The following is a 19898-nucleotide window of genomic DNA, read 5'->3' as shown; positions in this document are numbered from 1 at the left end:
CTAGATGGAGATGTTTCTCTGTTCTCCTTAATCCTCATAAACAGCACAACTCAAACTGGATAATTACCCCAGCAAAAAATTCAGTGTATTTGTATCAATTATAGGCAGGCAAAACACCAAAGCCACTGGGCTGGGAGGAGGATTTCCTTAAGATTATGAGAAGTTGTCCGTCTGAAACAAATCTTAAACGTTTAGCTTCATGCTTGTATGAGCTGGCAGTAAAAGGTGGAGGTAATTAAAACTAATGAGCCACATGGATTGTCCTTCCACTGGCCATCTTAGTGACTGATCATTTGACATTCCTCATCACAGATGAGATTAGAACTTTATCACTATAGTTTCAGTTAACCAGAAAGCTGTGAGCACAAAAGATTCACTTGTGCATCTCAAAATATAAAATGTGTCAGCTGTGGTTCACAAGAGGAAACAGGTGTGTTTCTCCTTCGCTGAACTTCATTTAAATATTTCACTGGAACAACATTTCATTCAAGGGTGTTATGCAGTTTAAGTTCTGTGTGCATAAAAATAACAGGCCTTAAAGGGAAACTTGTCACTGATTATGGCAAATTCACTGAAGTCCATGGAGGCAAGAGGAAATATATTAGTAAGTGGAAACAGTGCAAGCAGTGTCACTACCTTTTTTGCCTGGGACAAGTAGATTCAGTTACAACCCTGATTCCAAAACAGCTATTGAGATATTGTGTAAAAAAAATAACTAAAACAGTGAAATGTGATAGTTTATCCTTTCTTTTACCTAATGTTTTACCCCATCAATTTCACAGATTTTTATAAATATATGGTTTTTCTGAATTTAATACCAGCAATGCATTTCATAGAAGTTGGGACAGGTGCAATGAAATACTGGATAAGTTCATCAGAAAACACCTGCTTATAACATTCCACAGGTGAACAGGTTCATTGATGACAAGTGATAGTATCATGGTATCATTAGCTTAATTAGTTGGCTAGCTACATTTGATAAATGTGCCAGTGGCGGCTGGAACCTAGAAAAAAGGTGCCTGCGTTTAGCTACATGTGTCTGAAATCTACTGCTTCAGAGTTCTGACTAGTAAATCTGCCCCCATTACCACTGTAGCCTGCATTTGAGTCCAGTGGGTGTACCAACAGTAAATAAGGGGTTGGGGGTGGCGCTTAGTGAACTGTTCTTGAGAGGAGGTAAACTCTTCTATTCTATTCATAGACTCATTATATAGATCTCAGCGATTACCATGGCCACTCCTGCTTAGAGAGGGTCTCTGTCTAAATCATATATAACTGAGCAGCTATTTCAGGCACAAGCTTTATCCAATAAGCTGCTGCTGATCCCAGCTTCACAGAGGGACATAAATCTGTCTTTCTCACTTTTCACTGCCTGGTCTACCATTGACAACAATAAACAAGTGAGCCGCTTTGCACGTTGATGTAAGGAAAATTTAACTAATAATGAGCTGTGCAAATTATTGTCTGTTAAGGTTTATAACCATCTTGGCCAAGGTTGGACTAATGGTTTATGTTCAGTTGCATTTAGGATACATCTTTGTATGGTTACTTCAGCTGTCTCAAAGTCAACCAGATCTTTTTATTTTTGAAAGGAAAAAGCATCATAAACTTCACCTGAAACAGATCTGGTAAAGTTTCTTCTGCATGCCAAGAGATTTATTTTTATTTCAAGTTCTGCAGGCGATGTTCCTCAGCCTACCCAGAAGGAGGGTGAGGCTAGTTTGGTCAGTTATGTAACAAGTTTAGCCTTTTCAGGACATTACATAGCCCTTAATATAGCAGCTATGGCCTGAATGCACAGTCCTGACTGAGGTCAAACACCTCTATACAAAAGTGTCACCTCAGGCTGTGACATTGCCTCATTGTTTTACAGCATGTAAATATATAGAATAACATAAAGAGGGCACTACGCAACCTAACTTTCTTTCTTGGTCATTTTTGCACAGTTTGTATCTTCTCTTGTTTCCTGTATGTAAGATGGTTCCAGGAAGTCCTGAGACCATATGGACAGCCAGACAAAAACCCCTGAAACATCTGTGCAGGGTCTTTGAAAAACCACACTCCTAAAGGGTAATGAAGATTTTAAGTTGTCTTGAAATGCTGAGGAAGCATTTCAAGGGCAACGTCTTGCTTGCAGGGGAAAGTTAGTGGTCTACTCAATTAAGCATGTTCCTGTTTAATTGGATAAGAACAATAGGAGGTGACAAATGAAAGTTACACTATATGTCTGGTTGGATTAAATCCCAGCAGATTTATATGTCTTTTATGGTAATTGCTTTAAACCACTTGCATAAATCTCCAACTTAATGATATTTTTTCTGGGACTGAGTGTTCATTTATTTAACATTTGAATTAAAACTCTTCTTGAAAGGTTTCTATTTTAATTGTCAGTGGGGAGATTATTGAAGTTTATTTGCTATGAATTTTGTAATGTCTCACTTTTGTCCAATCTTCTCTCTTTCTCTTCCTCCATCTCTCTTACACACACACAGACACGTGCACACACAGTGCCTGTAGAGGTGGTAGTAAATTATATTTTAATTTCTAATTATATATATGTTTATTGTTTTTACTTTAATTGTGTAATTCTGGGTACATGTCAGGCCCTGTGCTGGTCAGAAGGATTTATTACTGCATGTCACAAATGAAGGCTGCAGGATTGTGTCTTATGAGCAGGTGCTGAACCCAAATCCAATTATGGTCATGCTGGAAATGAAAGACAGAAGGCATGGTGATGTCACTTCCAGCAACTGGCTGTTTATGTAGTGCAAATTTTACATTTTTCACTGCAGTTTTGCAAACTCCTTCTCCTTTTTATTTTTAAAGAAAAGAAAACAACTTTTTGATCAAAAGTGGGCCATAAAACAAAATGCAAATGAGAGAAAATCAGTGCAGAAGTATCCATAAATTTAAGATGTTCAAGATGTAAGTTCAATTTTCAATAAAGTCTCTTGCGGCTTTCACTCAAAGCTGTTTGACACCTTAAACTTTGACACCTGAAACTTGTTGAAGCTGACGCACTGTGTAATTTTAAAGCTCTGATGCACACAAAGCTTATGCATTGTGTGCATCAGAGAGTAATTGGTATAGTTTTCAAGGGCTTTGAGAACAGCACTATGATCTAATGGTACAATAGACTTCAGTCCCATCAAGCTGTAAGCTTCTTGTGCAAGACTCATTTGCTTGGGTGTGGGGATGGGAAGAAATTACATGACACTGGGACACTAGGGGAGGTGGGAACAGGTTGGTAGGGGGTGGAGAGAGGAAGGAAGGACTGAAGACAGACAGTGATAGACAGCACTGATCCTCATTCTTGGACGTGGAGAGAGAGAAGATAAGGATGAGAAAGGTAGAAGGGAGGATGTATTGAAGCAGGGAAGGAGGGAGACTGCATCAAAGAGGGGAGGAACATTGAGAGTGAGGGAGGAGCCCTTGGTCCTCGGCTTCTGACCTGGTCCCTTGTAGCTCCACTTTGGCTAAGTGGGGAATCTCACTGAGGATTTACAGCTGGGACCTTCAGCCCTTGGGACATTTCTTGTTTGGGATTCAATTTAGTGGAATATTTGCTCAGAAACTCAGGACGTGACGATCTGCTGGACCCCTACCGGCTGCACAGGAGATTCCCAAGTGTGGTATGAGAAAAAAAACCAAAATACATACATACATACATATATAAATATATACATATACATGTGGTTTTTGTGGTTAGCTGTAGTGTGTCTCAACTCTAATACCCTTCAAATGCTTCTTTTATACTTCACCATTGCTTTTGAAAGTGTTCAGTAAATATTTGACAGTAATAAATTGGTGTTTCATAGTGGATTAGGACTGATGAGTTTTCAGTGTTACACTTTATCCCAGTGTAGTTGTTTCAGTACTGAATAAAGCCAGTGTTCATTAGTTTTTTAAAATTCATTAATCAATGTGATGATGTCTCGCTTTTTGACTTTGTGCAGTGGCATCGATGTGCAGGGCCTGAGGCTAATCTAAGTATATCTTCTCAGGGATTAAATAGCTTCCTAATGAGCTTTCACTAAAGTCCAAGCTTCACTTCAAGGAGAAATCTCACTTGGTTCTCAGTACAATGTCAAGGAAACCACACTAATTTAACACAACTGCTGCTATTAATACTGTTACTACAAACTGTTCAGTAATTCAGTACATAAACTACTGTAATCCCAACCGCTAGAAAATAAAAGCACTTCAATTTCAAACAATTGCTCAAAGATATTTTTGTATGTTTATATAAACATATGAGAACTTTTGCCAAGACCAAACACTGACCACATTTGCAGATAGGACTATTTAATCATCAACCTAAAAGTATGCAATGCACAATTTGTTATTTGCTGTTTGCAAACAGACTGTTTAAAGGTGCAGTAAGTAAGGAAGATAGTTCATTGTTGAGTCTCATTCCCAGGTTGGCAAATACCCACCGTTTGGTTTGTTTGATTGTTGAGTCCCATTTGTTGTCAATACTCGATAAACTGGGAATGAGACTCAATAATCAACTGTCATCAGAATCTCTGAGGCTCAAAAATGTCCCAAACACAGCAAAAGACCAAGCAAATAAAAACAGGCAGAGGTACAGATGAGAGTGATGACTTTATCTACAGTTGTGTAGTTTATTTGTGCAGAAAATACAATATTTCCTTCTAAGAAGTAGTGTAGAAGTAATACAAATCAGAAGAGATCAAACATACTCAAGTAATATGCAAGTGTATAAAAACTGTACCTTTCCACAGTATTTGAGTACTACTAGTACTAAAACTATACTAAGAGTTATTTTCTACCGTTGCTAACAAGACATTTGAGTGGACAGATATCAGGAGTGAAAAAAGATGGAATAATCATGAACATATATGCTCCCCTTTTGTCTTGCAGTGAGTAATATGAGGAAGCCTTTGAATGGGCTGGATCCTGGAATCAGACTGCAGGGCTTCCATTGTGTTTAGACTGGGGAGCAGCATGCAAACAAATCGGTAACCCGCTGCGGCCTGTCAAAACCCCGCCCTCGTAGAGCCAAACATCACCACTGACCCAGCTTTGGGGGGTATTCCAGACGCTTCCACTCTGCCCACTCCAACCTGCTTCAAACACCATGGATTTCACGTTACCCATAAGGAGTCAAGACATGATGGAATCGTCCAGCTCTACACCTCTTCTGGGCCCTCACAGCAGCTGCACCAGACAGCACTACCAGAGTGTCAAAAGAAAGCTGCGGCCTGGACGGATTCTGGGCTTCATCATCAGTCTGGTGGTGGTCTGCACAGTCTGCTCATGGAGTGCCTTGTCGCTGGCCACAATGGTGGCCAAGGAGATGGAATCATCCGTCGAGGGCTCAGCAGAGGCAGCAGTGCCCCAAAGAACTCTTCTGCAGCATCACAACCTCTCAGCTGCACCAGAGGAAACACCAGTGGCCATGCAATCATCTGAAATAGAGTTGAATCACGGGGACTACCCAACAGACTACTTCAGCGTGGAGGAGAGACGCCAGGGCTATGTGGTGCTTCATATGTTTGGCATGCTGTACATGTTCATAGCCTTAGCCATTGTCTGCGATGAGTTCTTTGTTCCTGCACTCACTGTCATCACAGAGAAACTAGAGATCTCTGATGATGTAGCAGGGGCCACCTTCATGGCGGCAGGTGGCTCAGCTCCAGAGCTCTTCACTTCTGTCATAGGAGTCTTCGTCTCCCACAGTAATGTGGGTATCGGTACCATTGTGGGCTCAGCCGTCTTCAACATCCTGTTTGTGATTGGGATGTGCGCCCTGTTCTCCAAAGAGGTGCTCAACCTCACCTGGTGGCCTCTGTTCAGAGACGTCTCATTCTATATCATTGGTCTGCTCATGCTCATCTATTTTTTTCTGGATAATCAAATCACATTGACGGAAAGTATCAGCCTGCTGATGTGCTACACCTGCTATGTGACATTTATGAAGTTCAATGCCAAAGTAGAAATTTTCATCAAGAGTGTACTGGGCAGCAACCAGGTGGATGAGCTGGAAACTGCACCAAAGGTGAGCCTAATCCATCCATCCATCCACCTGTCTATCCATCCTTCCTGTCCATCCATTAGTTGACCATCCATTCATTCATATTCTATTTATTTTATACTCACCCAGCTCTTCCCACGTTATAATGTACAGCATCCATCTTTTACCCATCTCAGGTGCCAACAACTAATTCTTATATTCATCCATCCACCCATACATTTGCCACAGTGTTCTCATTCTCTGTTTGACCTCTCTGTCCATCAAAGGAACATCCCCATCAAAAATGTCCATCAAGAAGTTTTTAGCTCTTTATGTGACTTTTGAGATTGCCAGAGATTGCAGGAAAATGATGTGAAAATCTATTAAAAGCAGAAAATATCCAACTAAGATTCAACATATGGCAGTACAAAAAGTGAAAATTTGTGCTTCTTGAAAGACTTTCTGATGTGGATGGGAACATTTCTTGGAAGGAAATGTGAATGTTTATGTCACTGCCTCTTGCCTCAGTGTTTCTTTGTTGAAATCTCAGCATCTGTTGAGGACTCTGTGAGACTTCTGACAGAAGTGTATGTATTCAATGCAGAGAATCACAAAGGGGACTTGTCATAGCTAGTGGCACTCCTGTTCTGGGAATCTGAGAGGCTGTCATACAGGAAGCAGCTAGGGTGTTAAAATGGAGTGCTGAACAGGCAGCACTCTGTCACTCAGCCAAACCCCCTTGAATTCCCCTCTGGAAGGATATAAAGATTTGTCTTAACCTGCCACCTGTGCAGTTCGGACAGCGACAGACGCAGAGCCAGACACCTCTTGGTGCTGACTAAGTCTAGGAACAGGCCTTGTCTTCAGTCACTACTTTTAGTAACCAAGTCCAGAGCAGAGTCCTATAAGGCTCTCAAAATAGACCTGATGTAACAGCTGGTTTCGAAGATGTCCCCATTTCAACTGGATTAAAATGGAAGTTAGAATACAAAAGAAAGCTAAAGAATGGATTGAACTACCATGTTCACTGAAGGTGGTCAGTTCATTCCTGAGAGGCTGACAGCAGCACAGATAACTTTTGAGAGTCAGATTAACTCTAACTATTAGCCTTAAATTCTAAAAATCCATTTGTTCTGTTTGTCTCTTTGTCTTTGTCTTTTTCCCCAATTTTAGAAATTACTTCTTATTAGTGTCAAAGGAAGCACTGTTTAGTTTTCTCATACTGGACCTGCTTCTCATCCATTCAGATGGAAATTACAATCTAACATTTCAACGTTCACAGTTTATTTTTAAATCCCATATCAGTCCCTTAAAATCCTGCAGTGATCTGGTTGGCTCATTTCTGAATTTGTTCAAAAAAACACAGGCATTATTGAGATATTTGTTTATTAGATGAGAAATTTTGATTGTTCTCTGTCTGTGGCAAATTCTGACACCATATTGATGTTAAAAAATAATTAAAATATACCTTTAATATTGTAGTGGACCAAATTTTGAAAATTTTGAAATAGACAAGAGCATCTTACATGATGAAATCAACAGCAAAATAATCCCCAAAAATCTTTAATCGTGTCAGCATGCTTCCTCCTTTAGCTCCCCTTGTCTTTGTCCTGACATTGGAATAATTTGTCTCTTGAATCTGATTGCTGTTCGTCCACCATTTCAGCTTTTAATTTCCAAACGTCTCTGGTTATTTGTCCTAAAATGCACCACACACAGATCCCATAAATCTCTGTATATCTGGTCACAATGCTAGGCAAGTATGAGACATGACAAAAGGTTTTGTGAGTTGAAAACACTTTATCATCCTAGAAGTGAGGTGTTGAAAGACTCTCTGAAAGGCTCTTCCACAGCTTGATTCAGACTCAGAAGATGTTGAGCTGATGACCACACACTCACAATACCAATTGCTACACATCCATTTAACCAATCACTTCAGGTTAGCTGGGAGAAGATGATGTGTAATTTTGAGATTAGCTGTGAGCACTCATTGTGCTGCTTGATGCTGTGTTTATAAATAACACATAGAGAATGATGGGACATTAATGTTGTACACACACACACACACACATTCACTTGCAAAGGCAAAGGTTTAGGGTTCTTATTTTGCTTTTCACGTTTGTCTCTCCGTCTTTTGTTCTGTCTGTGTGTGCAGTTGGAGTCAGATCTGTTGCTCTCTGATGTTGTAATCTCATACGGCGCTCAGGTGACAAACACTGCTGTAGGCTGATTTAGAGCAGCTTGCCCGTAGCCTAGACTGACATCACCCGTCACCAGTTCTTCAGGGGCGTATACAGTGCACTGCTGCACGTGACCTGGCTTTTGTTTTTCTAGAGATATTAATCACAGATTGCATACATTTTCTTTTCTTCATAGGCCACTAAAGTGAGACCTTGTGCTCAAAATGTATACAGAACAGCCTGTTAAGACACAATATTGGCTGGAAACACTTGTCAGAAAGAGGAAACTATTTTATGGTACTGATTCAGGGCAGTAGAAGTTCTCACGTTTTAGGCAACAGATGAGATCATGTACACCGACCTCCAGCACGGTCGTATCTGCTTTCAAAGCTCCTCCCCTCAAATGCTAAATGTAAAAAGCGTGACTTGGTTTTATTTAGGGATTTCAAGTGTATCACCTGAATGTATAAAAATGATCCACCTTTTTCATGACCTTTCTATCCTGAGCCTGTACGTAAAGAATGTTTGGGCATCCATTACTCTTTGTGTCTATTAGTGTTGTTGCAGATACTCTGTTTGACATTTGTGCCCTTCTGGGAATCAGCTGTTCTTCAGGCTGTCTCACCTCGACCCAAGAACAGCTTTTCTCTTTCTGTCTGTCCAACACTTGATGTCCAACTGCCTTGTGCTCATGTGTCGGTAGCTGCTAAATAATCCCCAGGTTAATACTCTCCAATCCCTTTAGAGCCACTAATAATAGTCAGATGCTCCCTGGGGGAGCAGGAATCAGCAGGTCACTGAGAGAAAAGACTGAATGCTCCTTCCTTGGCCTGCAGTCATGCTCATAATGTGGTGTGGTTTTTGTTTTGAGCATAGTTTGTGTGCTTCAGGTGGTTTTGCACAGCCCTCACGGTGCCTAAGATCTATGAAGAAAGGGGGAGGGAGGGCACGATCTCCTGGTTTTCTTGCTGATGGCACTAAAGAGGACAATCCTCTCTGATCCCCTTATCAACTGCTTACCTGCAGTGACGACAGCAAACATATAGCCCAGCACAGTTCGTTGTGTGTCTGCAGAGCTCTAATGGATGGTTAATATTCTCCTTGCATACATTAATATAAGGCCTGGATCACAATGCAGAAGTGCTGTACATCTGTGGTTGCAGATGCACATGCACACAGCATTTATTCATCAGTAGTTAATACTCATCAAATGTCTCTAATTAGCATTCTGCTGTTGCCCATATTTGAAAATTTTTAGCATTGATGACCCATTGTTATGTATTTACCTCACAAATTACAGCTGAAATTATATACTCCATGCAGTCTTTTGGAGCACAAAGTTCAAATGATTGATTGTACAATTGCAGTTCCACAGCAGGTCTGCGCTTATTGCTGAGGACTTTAAAAGAGCAGCTGTGTAAATGGAAGATAGCTGATATTTTTGCTGACTGATGAGAGGGAAGGAGAAGTGTTCAACACTGTGGTGACCTGTGAAGGTTGCTGTGGTGCTTCACACGCAGGCTTGAAAATCACCAGTCTAAAAGTGGTGATCTGTGACGATTAATCCTGGCTAAGTCCAACGGCTTGGACGGGACAGTCAGGTGGACACAGGACAGAGGGATAGAGAGAGGGATGCTTCCTTGGTGACAGTGATGATGATGATAATTGGGATGAAGGCATAGTCTGGACTAAGGATGAGACCAGTGATCTGGAGCAGCAGCTCAGTCAAAACTGAAAATGACAATCATTTAGTGAGATTTTCTTCTTCTTCTTCTTCTTCTAAACAGCTCACCTTCAGGTCTTAAACAGTTCTATGGCATGAACTCATTAACTCCCAGCACAGCTTTGATGCTGATTATTAATGTAACTAAGTCCAAGTTTGTCCCAAAGATAAAATTTTAATGCAGATAAACTTCATATTATACTTCACAGTTTCCACCGGTTTAACATGTTAATGGCAGGAATGGTCTCTGTTGAGCTGTTGAACAAAAATTACTTTTTTTTTTTAATTTACTCACATGGATGTTATGTTAACTGTCAGTGAAAAGAAATGTCCACTATACACCAATGAAGTGAAGCTGACCTTATTAATCGTTCCTAACAGCATCAAATAGCGAGCTCAGACAACAGTAAGATGTGAATGATTTTGTGTGGCTTCATAATGGAAGCAATTTGTACATAGAGCAGATGTTATCAGCGTAGCAGCAAAAGATGTTTGTTATCTGCAGATGAACTAATCTGTAAATGTTTTATATCTATCAAAATATAAATTACTGTAAATAACCTAATTCTTAACAAGGTATCTTAAAATAATCTGTACAAACAATCTGTTTTGTAAGAGGAAATGCCACTCTTCATTATCTTATTCTGTAACAGTTCCCTTCAGGTCTGATTAACTTAGTAGTGACACATTAGTTAAGCTGTACGCAAACTGCTTCCGATTTTTTTTTCTTGCAACCTGCTGGAATGACAGACAAAAAGGGTTTGGTGTTTGAGGATGTAGCAGTTTACGTTTCTTAAAAGTGTCTGCAACTGCTCTGAGACAGATTTATGGTGATTAGTCACTGGTGATTCATTTGTCAGAGTGTAGACAAGTGCTGAGAGAAATGAGGCCAAAGGTGACAAAGATTAGCAGCATTTTATAAAATAATAAAAAGTATACTGTGGGGGAAGAAAAAAGCAAAACAGTTACATGTCCAGTCCAATTTTAAAAAATGAAAAAAGCTGTGGTGTTTACAGCTTGATGACAACACTGGTTTTCACAACGAGTTTTAAAGGGTTTCATCGATCCGAGAGTTTGACTGTGATTCTCAGACTGAGTTACTTTTAGTGGGATAAAAACAAGAAAATCAATCTAAACTGGGTGAAGAGCAATCAGTAAAGTCCAGTTCCAGATTTTACAGCTGTCTATAAGTATCTTCTGTCATCAAGAAGCTCTCATCGGGAGCACGTGTGAGCACTAACCAACGTGAGCTAATGCCAAGATGGCCTCTGCTGCTAGAGCTGCTCAGCAATCACATGGACAGTGGAGACAGGTGGCCACGGCTCCTTCTTCTTCATTACTAATTAACTTTAAATTCTACATACTGATAACCATATATATACTAATCATTATAATATAAAAATGGTTAAAAAGTAGCAACATGAAATGTATATTTTTATCTAAAATGAAAAGAAATCACCTTCGGTTTCACATGGACCTGAGAGGATGTCCTGTGTTCTTGCTGATTTTGAAGTGGATCACTCTTACCGTATTTAAATCTGTTGCTGATTGAAAAAATCCTGTCCTGACGTCACTTTAGCTGCAGCCAGCTGGCCTTCACGCAACCAAAGTAAAAAATACCTACTCAAACAAATCTGGACCGAACAAACATTTTTCTAGGAGTGATTATTCAAAAATAAAAAAAAGCTAAAAAAAAAAATAGCTTTAGTCTTGCTGTTGATGGCATGAGAGCAGCAGGTGTCTTGTCAGATGCAGGCTAAAGGGATTATCTGCTCAAACTCTGGGGCCTCAATCATGAAAACGTGTCAACAACAAAACCCTCCATCTATCTGCGTGGTGGAGGTGGTGATTGTCTGATGCTGTCTTTGTGAGTGATTTGTACTCCATAATGTAAAATATGGAGTGTGTGAAAGAAAAGGAGCAGTCACTTGGACTGTGTGATGTAATTGTTTGTGCATTTTAACACAAGGAGAAATAACCTCATGTTCAATTTCAGTTACAGACTGAATTCAGTGTACCATATCCATCCACTTCCATCGGCTCTGTTGTCTGTGAATCTGTCATTGAGGTCAAACTGAGGGAGTTTTAAATAAACAATATGTTGGGAGGGACGAAGGGAGGTCTTGAGCAGCTGACAAAGAGAATGTTTTTAGTCAGCTGACCTAGCCATTATTTTTACTTCATTTCTATCCTCAGCAGAAAACATAAAGAACTTTGTCATGATGGCATTTTTACATTAAGAGACACAATCAACAGGAGATGCCCAACTTTATGCCATCTTTTCCTCACTTCATAGCATGTACACAGAGACCAGTTTCTTGTATAAACTGTATAGTACTGCATAGTTATACACTTGACAATGTCTGCCCACAGAATTTTATGTTCCCGTCTGTTGTCTTAGACATCTCCAAATCCCTCATTACCACATCAAACCCTCCTGACTGCTGGCATTAACCACCTCAGTACTTTTACAAACCATTTTTTTTCCCAGCAGTGGACTGTGTGTGTCCGTGTGTGCGTGTGTGTGTTTTTCTATGTGGTGACAGAGCTGTGCTGTATATGTCCTCTGAAGAAATGGCTGGTGTTGAGATTAGCATCCGTACATCCCTGTAGTCTTCATGTTGGAACCAAACCCCAAACCTCTGCGACTGGTTCACTCCCACTGTGAGGAGGAGGAGGAAAGATGGAGGAGACAGTGATGTTTTACACACACACACACACACACACACACACTGGCAAAAATTCAGGGACAATGTGTGAGTTATATCTTGTGCTAAATACAACAAAGTCAGCTGATTAGACTGAGGCTGTTCTTCCCATAGGAGTCTTCACATCATGGTTTAAATGGGATTCTGCCATCTTTCCTTCCTGCTCTCACCTGTTCTTACCAGTCTGGAGTGAAAACATGATATGATGCTAATAATCATTGTTTCAAGAGTTCAGTGTGCATTCATTGTTTACTGCCAGCCTGCTGAGTAAAGTGGTGTGAGGGACTGAAGACGTTTTCAGTTTGAGCATTAGCTCAACACTTTTGGATTCTCTGGGGTTTACTGAACCGTACTCTGATCTGATTAACCCCCCCCAGTCTGAATAAATACTGAAATTTATGAAATGATACAGTACTTCTGCAAGCCAAATGAATTGGATTGCATTCAGTACATGTGTTTGTGTTACTACAACATCTAACTGTATATATAAGACAACCTTTACTATGTATGTATTATGTTTTCTTTGTTTGTTCTTTAAAGGTAAACGTCCCTGGAGATGATGAGAACAAGCTGATGGTGAGTTTGTTTATGGGTTTGTAAACTTGCATGATGTTGTGTACACGTCATAGTCGGCCATAATTGTGGAAAAAGGGGGTATCTAGATATGTCTTCTACATGTACAGAGTGAATGAGGGAGATGTAAATTTCAGTGGAGCACAACGTGACCTCTGATGACGGTAGTGGATTAGATTTAAATAACTGCTCATTGGGGTGTTTTTTTCTTCACCCATCTTATTTGTCAGTGATATCAGTGATGCTAAATACGAGATAGGAATGCATAGGCTGATTTTTGCATTTGCAAACATTTTGGTGTTTGTTTTGGTACACTTATAGGCCAAACCCAGGCTGCAGAGGGAAGGCAGCTGTGCCTCTCTACACAACTCACTGATGAGAAACAGCATCTTCCAGCTCATGATACACACCCTGGACCCCCTCAGTGACGAAGGTATGGGTAAGCAAAAAAATTTTGTTTTTACTTTTAAAAATATACTACTACTACTAGGTCACCTTACAGGGCATATAGAAAACAAATGAAAAGAGATAATAATATCTTTAAAACAAGATATGATGTTAAAATCTTGTGAAATAAGCACAAACAATGACATGTATGACTTACATAGTTAATGGTTTAAACCAGGTTAAGAAAGCCTAAACAATCTTAAAAATAATATTATTATTTTTAAGATTTGGCTTAGATTTAGGTTTAGAAATAGGTTGGTTGGTTGGTTGAAGTAATATTTTGGCCAAGCTGAATTATTACACTTGTGTGTAATGTGTATTTGTTGATTTATTCAGCCACTTTTTATGTTTTAACTTATTTCCTTCTTTGTGCCTATTACAACTAGTCTCAGAGCATGTGTAAGTTAATCACACATTTGGAGGAAGCCATGTTGGACTGACTGAGCTTCCTTTGTTTTAGGACGTTTCAAAGAGAAGGCGTCGATCCTTCACAAAATGGCCAAGCAGAAGTGTAAAGAAGATGCTTCCAATGCCAACGGTGTAGGTGAGTAACAGTGATGTATGAAACTGTGGGAGCCCTTTTACATCTCTTAAAAACCAACTGATAAACCAAGCGACAAATCAGTTATCAAATCATTAATCAATGAAGCACAGCGGCTATTAATAGATGAAGAAAAACAGCACATAAAGTCATCAGTGGTTTGTTAAGCAAAAATGAGTGGACAGGCTTTAGACAAAAACTAGTTTGTAATAAGATGGAGAACAACATGAAATAACACACCCAGACTGTCAAAGCTGAAGACACCACCAAACTTCCTCCACTTTTAACATGAAACTTGTTTTATCAGTCGTGATTGTGCAAGTAAACATTTGGGATGAAGAATCAAACGGTGTGGTTGCAGATTTCAATCAAAAGTGAGCTAAAATAATAACTCATTTTTCATTGAATTCTTATTTTCTCAATTGACTGAACTATTTGTTCATTTAGTTTCAGGATACATTTATTGTCTGATTCATCTGACTTATATGATTTGCCAATAAAAACAAAATCACATTTGTGATATCATTTCTCAGCTATTCATCACGGGGCACGAAAGGGCCTCCATGTGATGCTCTGTTGCACATGTGAGGATGAGTCCAGAGAATTAACAAGCATATTTTGTTTCTCAACATAGGTGCCCTCTCCCAGACACAACCTCCAAGAAAAGAGAATTGTACTAAGTTTCAGCTTTTTCTCTTAGTGTCATTAGTTCACCATTTTTCATTTCAAATTAATACTGTCCTCATGAGCGAGTCCCTTAGAAGCTATTGAAAGTCTCTTCTTTTTCTTTCCTCAAGCTGACAAAGACATCCCCAACAGTACAAATGTCGCTGTGGAAGTCACACCACCCATGAACGGTGTTGCGGGAGGAGAAGAGGTACAGCTTTAATCTCCACATGTTCACATGTTAAAGGTTTTGTTAACACCTGACTTCGCTGCACTATAAAAACAACATAGTTAGTATGTCTGGCATTACCACCATGATCTGAATGTGTACAGTTGATGTAAAGTGATGAACTCCTCCTCCTCAGGGTGGAGAGGAAGAGGAGGATGAGGACCAGCCTCTGAGCCTGGCCTGGCCCGACACCCTCAGGAAACAGATCACCTACCTCATCATCCTGCCCATCGTCCTGCCACTGTGGATCACACTGCCTGATGTCAGGAGAGAGGTGACAACACACACTCACATCTTAAAACACATAAACACACACAATAAATATAATGTGGACACAAACATATCAAACATAACAAACATATATTTTAGCTCATATTCACACAGTTAAGATATTTACATACTGAACTGAAGAGGGCAGGTATCAGGTAAATCAGTTTTTGGCTGAGCCTAGACCAGAGACTGACTGAGTGGACGATTATAAAATCATCCAAATTCAAAACTATTATTGTTTTAATTGTTGTTGTTTTTTCTTTTTTAGACCTCAACAAAGTTCTTCCCCATAACTTTCCTCGGCGCCATTTGTTGGATTGCTTTCTTCTCCTACCTGATGGTGTGGTGGGCTCACCAGGTACTTCACACACACTCTCTGTTCTCTGTCAAATACACCAACACTCTTGTCTTTTCTCTTTCTATTTCTGAGACCTTTTCAATGAGAGTGCAGCAGTCAGGGTGTTGAATGTGTGACCAGAGAAGCTAATCCCATCTAATCTGCCCTGATCCAGAGCCAGATCAACTTGCAATGCTCTATTTTAACAGTGCAAATGCAAAGGCAGGCATGAAGCGAGAGGTCATGTGTGCAAGGTCGCTGAGGAGGCGCACCTGCTTTCAGCTCCCATAGATGCAGAGCACTGTGTGTGAAATAACAGTAGAATATAATACATGTAATGACTGCAGTAATCATTATCACCTCAGCCTGTTGCATTTCTGGTCTCATACATTTTAAAATAATGAATTTAAATTCTGGAGACCTTGAAAATTTGATGCATGATGATCCACATGATACCTTTTGTACACAAACTTTTTCTACACACTTACTGTCTCTGTTGTAGCCCTGAATAAAAATATTAATAATCTATTAACAATAAAGAAACACAAATTAAATGTAGCATGAGATAGCATTTAATTAGTCTTTTAGAAGCAACAGTAAAATGTTTTTCCATCCTATTTGCTTTCTGTTTGTATATTTCTGGTGTAAAGTGATGCTAGTAAAAGAGTGAAAAAAAAATCACGCCATTTTCAAACCATTTTCAAAGAAAATGAGCATAAGGCCAGCAATAACATTTGGAGCACTGTGAAAACTTTATTCAGTTTGATATTATTCAGCCTGATAGAATATTTTCAGGTGGCATTATACTTTCCGAAAATCTGCTGGGGGAAGATGCATGTGTAGACTCTGTGCTCACATCCTCGTACCTCTAATAACCACAAGTTACAGAATACACCTGTGCATGTGTGGACGCCCTTCAAGCAGAGTCGAGAAAATACAATAAACAGAACTACCAGACCCACTGGTGTCCACAGCTGTCATTTGGTAGTACATTCAGGACCTAAGCAACGTACCATTCGTTTCAGGTTGGAGAAACTTTCTGGGTCACAGAGGAGATAATGGGTCTGACCATATTAGCAGCTGGCACTTCAATCCCTGACCTGATCACCAGTGTGATTGTGGCACGAAAAGGCCTCGGCGACATGGCCGTGTCCAGCTCTGTGGGCTCCAACATCTTTGATATCACTGTGGGGTGAGTCCAGCAAACAAGCAAACACAGCATGTGATAAGCATTTTCAAATGAGGTCATTTGCTGTCCACCTCTCATAAAATAACTCTTTTTCTGTCGTGCTTCCTCCTCCTCTCCAGCCTGCCTTTCCCCTGGCTGCTCTACAACATCATCAACGACTTCAGGCCAGTGGAGGTGAGCAGCAACGGCTTGTTCTGCGCCATCGTCCTCCTCTTCCTCATGCTCCTCTTTGTCATTATATCCATCGCGGCTTGCAAGTGGAGAATGAGCAAGGTCCTGGGCTTTTTTATGTTCTTGCTCTACTTCGTCTTCCTCATCGTCAGTGTCATGCTGGAGGACAAAATCATCATCTGCCCCGTCACCATCTGAGAGAGAATCACTTCCAATAAAAATGTACTCACATGTACCCTGATTTACTGTAGGAGTGGAAAGACATGCTCAGAAAGACACAAACTGTCTCTTATTTGTCACATGTACAGACACAGCAGATGATTTCACACACTCTCTCTCACACACACACACACACGCACACACACTCACACACACACACACACCGGAGCATCACAGCAGTTCAGCAGTTACACACAAGCCTGTGCATCATTCTGCCACCCAATAGGAGAGACTCCTCTCTTTCTGTACCACGTGGTTACATTCAGTGGCCGCTATTGGCTGAAACATGCTGAAAGGACCTAATGGACAAGTTGAGCGAATGCTACCAGGGGTGGAAATTTCAGCTGAAGATCACCAGAGATTGTTGTTTTTTCACCTAAAGCATCAGCAGTCAGTATACAAATTACCTCTGCTCCTCATGCAAACAGCCAAGTTATATATAGCATAAGCTGAATAGGGGGGCTAAAAGAGACTTTATACTTTGTTTTAAAGAGCAGCAAAGCTCTGGAGTGATCCCGTATGTCATGGAATAAAAATAAGAAAAGACAGGGCCGGGACAACGCATAAATAGCTGCCTAATATATTTTTAGATATTGACTGTGCTCATCTTACCACCTGTATAGTTTTGCAGTGTCATTGACAGAGAAATATCCAGTGTTAAGATCTTGATTATGTTTTTTCAAATACAGCACATCTAATTTAAGGACATCTTTATCGGAAACTACTACTTAATATCCCTTTCATGATTATCTCTAATAAGATACATTAAATGCAAAATAGTTTCAGTAGAGTGTGCACAGATAGAATGGACAAAGATTAAGCTGGCTAAGTTGTTCTCATGCTCAATACTTCTTATTTGTCATCTTATTTTGGTTTTTCATATAATAAGGTTGTGAGAGTGACTTTTTCTGTTCGGTCTGCCTTTACATCTACCACTTTAGAAAGAGATTACTTCAGTATCCTGACTAAAACTGGACACTTTTGGAATGGAAATGTTATAAACAGGTCAGTGTCTCAATGATGCTGTCTGGGCGACAAGTGGTGGACTAAAGATTAGTGATCTCTGTATCTACTGTATTTTATTTGTTAAACTCAAAAGTGTTTTTTTTTTCCTGAATTGTGTATTTATAAAAAGCAGTGTTCAATGTCAACAGGTATCACTGGATTTCTTCTGTAATGTTTTCATGTCAAACGACATAAGTACTGTACAACATAAATATCTGTGCAGGTGCAACTGACAGCAACATCATAGACTTTTCTCCTCATTCTCCACAGCGGCAGGCTTTTCGTATCAGGCCTAATCTGGAGCCAGCGTTACGTTCACGTGCTGCTTCCCTGTGTTCTGTGTTCGGTGTGTGACATAAAGAGTGAAGAGAGTTTCAGCTTGTGATGTTTGTATAGGGCCTCATTGTGCCACTTTGATGTGCTATAAACGCTGTTTTCGTCAGCTGAACCTCCTGTTGAATGCTGAAAGACCTCACACAGCCTGCGACACTCACCGCCGTTCATCAGTTGTTCATTTCCTTGTGTTGCCTGCTTTCTGTGTCAGATATATGAAATAGAGCTGAACGTGGGCAATATCTTATCATTTATTCCCCCCTTCAATGTTCCACATGCTCCATCAGTGTTGGAGAAATGCTCAATAAAGGCACTGTAGTAATCTCTGAATAACATCTTTCTCTGCTTCTTATTCTTTTTAGTGATATTAAAATGTTAAGGTGCAGCGTAGTGCAACCTCATAACACAAATAATGCAAAAAGATTGTGTTCTGCTGCTTAAACTTTTGTATTGGTTTCCCAAGAACGCTCAGGTATAAATCTGCATTTCTGTGTCTTTATTCTTTCTGATAAACATAGAAAGTTACATTCAGATAAATAAATCTGATTTTCCTGTTTAGGTGGGTTAAACATCATATTTCGCGTCACCATGTTAACCTGCCCCAATTTTTTATCTTTCCCTTTGTAATAATAATAATAATAATAATGTGAAACAATTTTATGCCCAAATGAATACAAAAATTCCATAAAACTGACCCGAACTATTCATTATCTTGCAGTTTTAAAAATGTGTGTTTTATTATGTGTTCATGTGTATCAAAAGATTTGCAAATTGTGTATAAGCACCTAAATGTAATCATAGTCCTCCTCGGCACAACTTTTACTCTCAGATTCTGGATGTAGCCTGTCTTTGCTGTGTCATTCTTCTTGCTTTGGTGGATCAAGTGAATGTGAGAAATGTGTGTATGAATGAGTGCAATTAGCAATATCAAAATGAATCCATCCTTGATCAGTTTCAATACCATGACAAACGGTAAAATGCTTTTGTATTTCCCTTGTATGTTATGGAAGTATGGAATCATATTCATGTACTACTTGAATTATGTATTATACTGTAAAAACATATGTCATTCAACTCTGTATGAAGTGTTATATGATAAAATAAATGAAATCTCAAATTTTCACAGTGTTTGGACCTAACAGTGCATCTGACTAACTAATCAAACTGTGAATGATGTTCCTGACTCAGGACTCATGTAGTAGCAGTTTAGATGCTCATTTTAGATTGATTACGGTATATATGATTATAGTTTCTAAACTGTGGGATATATATATATATATATATATATATAGAGAGAGAGAGAGAGAGAGAGAGAGATAGATATAGATAA

The 19898-nt window shown here is 39.7% G+C and overlaps 1 protein-coding gene across 6 annotated transcripts; it reads left to right on the top strand.

Annotated features, from left to right (window-relative positions):
- The first annotated feature begins 297 nt into the window (after nucleotides 1-297).
- On the top strand, nucleotides 298-19056 carry slc24a2 (solute carrier family 24 member 2). Of its 6 annotated transcripts, none has more exons than XM_046408457.1 (11): nucleotides 298-430; nucleotides 4885-6022; nucleotides 13129-13164; nucleotides 13483-13600; nucleotides 14069-14152; nucleotides 14784-14822; nucleotides 14947-15026; nucleotides 15181-15318; nucleotides 15583-15672; nucleotides 16677-16843; nucleotides 16960-19056. In XM_046408457.1, exons 2-11 carry the CDS (start codon nucleotides 5102-5104, stop codon nucleotides 17207-17209), a joined length of 1923 nt encoding a protein of 640 aa, XP_046264413.1. In that variant the 5' UTR covers nucleotides 298-430; nucleotides 4885-5101; the 3' UTR covers nucleotides 17210-19056. The 6 variants fall into 6 exon arrangements, with proteins under 6 accessions (XP_046264413.1, XP_046264402.1, XP_046264393.1 ...); XM_046408446.1 differs by lacking the exon at nucleotides 298-430 and adding an exon at nucleotides 476-604; XM_046408437.1 differs by lacking the exon at nucleotides 298-430 and adding an exon at nucleotides 2558-3632.
- Nucleotides 19057-19898: the final 842 nt, after the last annotated feature.

Source organism: Scatophagus argus, chromosome 2, assembly GCF_020382885.2.
Source record: "Scatophagus argus isolate fScaArg1 chromosome 2, fScaArg1.pri, whole genome shotgun sequence".
NCBI lineage: Eukaryota > Metazoa > Chordata > Actinopteri > Scatophagidae > Scatophagus > Scatophagus argus.
Note: the sequence above shows the minus strand (reverse complement) of the source record. Positions and strands in the feature narration are given on the sequence as shown.